Source organism: Engystomops pustulosus, chromosome 7 (genome assembly GCF_040894005.1).
Source record: "Engystomops pustulosus chromosome 7, aEngPut4.maternal, whole genome shotgun sequence".
Classification (NCBI taxonomy): domain Eukaryota; kingdom Metazoa; phylum Chordata; class Amphibia; order Anura; family Leptodactylidae; genus Engystomops; species Engystomops pustulosus.
Genome location: NC_092417.1, coordinates 47,629,038 through 47,635,037, shown reverse-complemented (window position 1 = coordinate 47,635,037; position 6,000 = coordinate 47,629,038). Strand labels below are relative to the sequence as shown.

Below are 6,000 nucleotides of genomic sequence, written 5' to 3'. Positions count from 1 at the left end.
GTTAAAATTAGGGGTCTCAGCTTATACGGGGTCGGCTTGTACTCAAGTATATACAGTATATTGCTAAGTAAATGATCATCTTGGGCTAAGTTAACACTAGCATCTGTGAATACCCATATGACTGTGCAACACCCTCGCCGATGCAAGACGAGGGAGTGTTTGCGAATACGCCCCACCTGCATGTAACCACATTACACTACATGGTCCTTATAGGACATAGGGGACATTGCAGTGGTTAATCCTGTCTGGCAAGGCAGAAGTTAAGTGTTTTGTATGATGTAAGATCTATCATCCAATCACCTGTATTACATTCTGTCTAATGTAAGCTGAGATGTAATTGGAGGAGCAGCCACCACCTGACCAGAGGAGTTACAAAACCCCTGGCCAGGAATGTTCAAGAGAGCAGTCTCTCCCAGGAGGGAGAAGATACCAGTTCTAGTCAGACCCTCAGGGTCTGCAGGACACCAGAAGAGTTTAGTTTAGCCTAGCTCAGATGAGAAGAAGCAGACTGGGTCACCCCAGTCCAGACTCTATTCAGCCAGCATACCATACCAGAGCAGGAAGAGCCTAGCCCCTGCCTCTGAAGAGTGGAGCTAATAGATTAGAGTTAGTGAGGAAAGGGGTATCATCCTACCTTCAAGGGTGATACCTGAAGCACTCCAGGACAAGCTGAAGCTTCCTATTAGGACACAGCTACCTCCCCTGTCTGCCCTCTGCATCCAGGCTGGCGATCTACCTCCTGTGGCTCCCTCCAACTTGCATCTCAGTACTCCATCACTCTGTTAAAGGCACGTTGCTGATGTTCCTGTCGGTTCCAATAAAGAACTGTAAGTGTTTCTGTTCAACCTCTGCCTCCGTCTGGTCCCTGCTACTCCGGCTGTCACCATCACGGGCACCCTGTCCACCACACAGAGACTTATACTCTAGGCACCAAAGGGTTGCCCCAGGGAGATCCGCTATAGCAGCCTCTCCCTCATTATTTCTTGCCAACACCACCCTACTGGAGACCTGCCAGGCTGTAGGACAGCCCTCCGGTTCCCCATACCAAGCACCGTGACACTAGCGTGCCTAGGCCGCAACCACCAGCCACTCAGGTACTGCGGGCCCCGGCTGACTCCAGGCCCCGAGAAAAGGCTAGGCCCCGGTGGGGGATGTTGCAACTGTTTGTACTCTATAAGGTAATATTATATTTGTATATGTCCCCTATGATTTGCAAATCATAGGATATTATGAATATTATGGGGCTATATGGAATATTATGGGGCTATATAAATAAAGATTATTATTATTATTATTATTAATACCCCCTTTAAACTTTCTGTACATAGAACATTGGTCCCAAAAGCTATCATCCCTCATAATGATAATTGTAACTCTACCAAAGTTTTAGGGCAGCCATCTAATATACTTTGAGCCATTTGCACTTTATAGACCAGTAATTGCACATGTATCCTATTTTTGCCTTAGCTTTTTCTTCTTATTTTTTGGTGCATGTCTTCCTTCTTTTTACAGTTCCTGGTAGCTGACTTTTCTGTATTGTTGCCTGAGTTATCACCACATTCCAGATGTGAAAGTCTTGTATTGGCCGTATGACTTTTGCAAAAGTCACAAATTTAAGCGCAAATCCCCTCCTTCCTCAACCAGATTTCTGATTTTTTTTTTTTTAAGTTGCGAATTCACTAAAGATCTTAACTCCTCAAATGCCAGATGTATCAAGTAGGAAAAAACATTTAGTTACATCAGACCAGCAGAAAAAAAAACCTGGTGCACAATTAAAGACAAAAAAAAAAAAAGCGCCCTTATGTGTATTAAATGACTTGTATTATTACGATTCATTGTTTCATTTATGAAACATTTGCTAGCAGATTGTTGGTTGTTACAGTGTTGGCATTCCTTGCACATACCTGTGTCATTATGACTAGATATGTAACCGACACACATCATTTACTAAATCATGAGACAATATTTTAGATGTGTACACGCTGCAGACACCCAGCTGTTAACCCTTCGATGCCCGAAGCATCAAAAAGCATCAGCAAACCGCATGCAGAAACATCTACACAATGCTCCAGCACTTAAAGGGTTGCTGGGCGGTAGACATTCTATGCTAATCTCCGGCCTGTGATTGGACAGCCAAGGCAGTGATGTTGAGGTGGAACTAGTGGAAACTACACAAGCCATTTGCACCTGCGTAACGCTCCAGTGTTTGTGGCATCTTCCAGGAGACACTGCAGCACTGACCCATCCCCTCCCTCCCTCTCCCCCTGTTCCCAGCAGCTTCCCATAGAGACAACTGCAACACATACAGCCCCAATGGCTGCTAATCCTGGGAATGTCAGCAGATGGCTGGAAGGTGATGTGGCTGCTCAGATGTTTCCACAGGAGGAGGGAGATTCTGCAGGAAAAAGCGCCTGGGGCTCTCTGGACCAGAAAGGGGGGACCAGCAGAGCACAGCAGGCAGAGCATTCCCCAGTTGCCATGGGGACCACATCCACAGGTAAGTAGGTACCACACCAGACCACCCTCCTATAAATAACAAGTACATCAATGCTTACATGAATTGTTGTTACAATAGTTCCCTGAACTACAACGTGTGTAAACAATTATCATATACAAATATTTACTTGTTTATGAAACACCTTTAATAAAGAAAACATATGCCCCCTCCCTCTTTCCCATCCTCCATAGCTGCACTTTAAAAAATGTCCTTTTAATTCCTTTCATTTCCTATTATATCCAATACAATACTTGCTGAAGACGGTAAACATTGTATCTGTAATACCTGATCATTCTGCTGAATAGTTAAGAATGTGAAATCATTTATAACTGCTTGAATTTACAATAATTATCAGTGAAAAGTGATGGGCAACAAAATTCTAGGTGTTACCAAATGGCATATAGAGCATAATGTACTAGATTCTTTATATAAGTGGCATCCTTCAGATTTTTGCTACAGTGTTATAATAAAGTGATAAAATGTGATGCATTTATTGCCCAATTCAGTATAGAAGAGTTGCACAAGTAGTTACTATGCAACTAATGGAGAAGGGAGGCAACATTGCAACATGACTTTACATGAAAAAGTGGTGCAGATTTTTATGTAAATATGTTTAAGTAAATTGTAATGATGATGATGATGTAGATGCAAACACAGGTCTAGACTATACAGTAATACTGTAATATAATCTGTAGCTGCCTTTATTGAATTTTATTCATTTATATGTATCAACTGGGAGTCTTCAAACTTGAAAAATAGTCTACCTGGAAGAAAATAATGTATATTCTGTATATATACTTAACTTGCCCAACAAACTATGAAAAGGATGTTGCTTTTGCTGTGAAGACTGATAGTACAGGCCAATGAAATTTTTAAGCATATGTAGGTATGATAGGCCCTGTTTACATTGACAGCATGACTTCTGTATATAATGGAAGCCAGAATGCTATTAAAGGTCCATTTTACAAAATTAATAATAAATCTTTATTTACATAGCACCAATATTCCATTGCACTTAATGAATCATAGGGAAACATATATAAACAAAATAAGACATTATAGAGTAATGACATGGTGATATGAAACAATCAGAGTGAGGGCCCTTCTCACAAGAGTTTGCAATCTATGAGTAGGAATGGGTCACACAGGAGGTATGTGCTTGTACAATTGTCCAGCCATTCTTATAGGGCAGTGGTCCCCAACCTTTTTTTGCCCAGGGACCGGCTGTAAACATAAATTTTATTCAGGGACTAGTGGGTGGGGAAATGTGGTCTGGTGTCAGTTTCATAGCCAAAAATGTAGGTCTGCATACATAACTCCACCATAACTCCCTGTGTGCCTAGCTTATACTGTCCTATTTCCTGAAGAATCCCCCTCCACTTATATTGTTCCCTTTCCTTTGGCTGCCCCCACCCTCTCCAGGCCCCCTTTCCCAGCAGAAATCTGTAAAAAAAATCCAATACTCACCTTCCTCTACCACTGTAGCAGTCTTCTCTTCCTTCACTTCTCTTCCACATTATTGCATTGGTCTATGTCAGGAGAGACTATGTGATGACATCATCAAGCTCACCGTCAATAGAGCATTAAAGTGGTAATGAAGTAAAGGAAGATAAGACTGCTGCAGGGGAACAGGAATGTGAGTATTGTTTTTTTTCTGTTCTTATAGAGATTGGCCATGGTGTTCCATGGCCCGGTCATGGGACATGGACCAGTGGTTGGAGAACACTATTATAGGGGATTGATCTAAACTGGGGCATGCACCCATTAAAGTCTTTATAGACTGCATAATTCTCGATGTACAAGGTAGTGGAATTGCCCCCAGGGGCTCCCAATGCAGATGTGAAAAGAGACCTAGAATTTAGATTTAGTATGTCTTTAAATAAATTGTTTAGCATTCTCTGCCAAAAATCTACGAGAGTACATCACAGTTACTGCAAAACACTGCCTGTCAAACTGTCACACTCGCTGTCTTTGAACTGTCACTCCCATGACTCGGATAATTTTAGTAATTAAGTAACAAGAAGCATTTAGGGATTAGTGTGAAAGAGAACTACAATTCATTAGAATGGTGTCCCAAACTGTGGTATGTTTTATTACTCAGGGGCATATAATATTAAAAGTGTTGGTAGAGGATGCTATGTAAGGCTTTGGAGTCTGTAAGCCAAACTTCCTTCTCCAACTCCTCAATTTCCCTAACTTCAACTCAAGCTCCACCAAAATGGTCACCGACTCCATGACTCTACAGTCCTATTTTCCTGGTTACTCTAGCAGTGCTGAGATAAATGCAGGCATTCCTTCCCAGTGCCTTATTCCTCTAATCTATAGCAGAGGAGCTTCACTACTGAGCATGTACATAAAGTGAAGCCACATTCATCTAAACTAAAAGCCTAGATCAGGAGTAAACAACCATTACTGAAGGTCCACATGCAGCCTGTCAAGTCATGAGTTGCGGTCCACACCCTGCTGACAGTCAGAGTCCAATGAGGTCTCCCATAACTGAAGGAATAGTTCATTGGTGCAAGAAGCTGGGAAGGGGTGAGTGCAGCTGAGAAGTCCTGCTCCACTCTTTGTCCTGACTCCTGACATTGGTTGTATGTGTTGGAATGAGGACATAGAACAGAGTGGCCCAGGAGAGCAGGAGAGGACCCAAGTTGTCCACTGTACTGTACTGCTGCAGGGTTCTCTACCGTTCTTAGCTCTACTCCAGGTCCTGATGCTGGCGCAAACAACCAGTCCGGAACACAGAGCAGCACATGGAGTAGAGAAGAAACTGTAGTGTTGCGCAGGAAGTAGAAGATCCAAGAATGGATAGGATTTTTTTTTGCCTGCTTTGTGGTCTCCAGTCTTTGTGTGCTCTGGGAGTCTCCAGTATTTCTAGTATTATGCTCTGAGGGTTTCCAGTATTAGTCATTTTATGCTTGGGGTCTCCAGCATTTGTCTGCCCTGGGGATCTCCAGTATTATTATCTACTTTAAGGGTCTCTCCCTTATTATTGTTGTCTGCTCTGGGGTTTCCAGTGTCTGCTCTGAATGCAGTAGAGATGGTCCCTGACTTAAGGACACCTGACTTACAGACAACCCTAGTTACAGACAGACCTCTGTGCACACTTTGGTGAAGCTCACTGGATGCTTTACTTTAGCCCCAGGCTGTAATAATCAGCTGTAATGTCTGTAATGAAATCTTATTGATAATCCTTAATTTTTTTCCTGAAGTTACAATTATAAAATATACCAGTTCCTACTTACATACAAATTCAACTTAATTACAAACCAAAAGAACCTATCTTGTACGTAACCCTAGGACTGCCAGTGACGCATCGTCTTAAAGTTGAGTAGTATGACAATATGGCCCTTGGACCAATGAATGTTCACCCCTGGTCTAAATCCCTACATCAGGAATAGAACAGAAATTTCCTAAAAGTGTACCCCTTTCCATGTGCCCCATTTTGCATATGAATACCGACATGAGACTAGTCCTGGAGTGTTAGAGTGACAGGGGAGTAA

General features: G+C 42.4%; 1 protein-coding gene across 1 annotated transcript in view; it reads left to right on the top strand.

The window, feature by feature from the left end:
* The first annotated feature begins 2,171 nt into the window (after window positions 1-2,171).
* Window positions 2,172-6,000, top strand: part of RTN1 (reticulon 1) — a 187,481-nt gene continuing 183,652 nt past the window's right edge. The window contains exon 1 of the mRNA XM_072115795.1: window positions 2,172-2,497. Within this exon, the coding sequence (XP_071971896.1) occupies window positions 2,314-2,497 (184 nt within the window). The 5' untranslated portion in view covers window positions 2,172-2,313. The remainder of the gene's footprint in view (window positions 2,498-6,000) is intronic.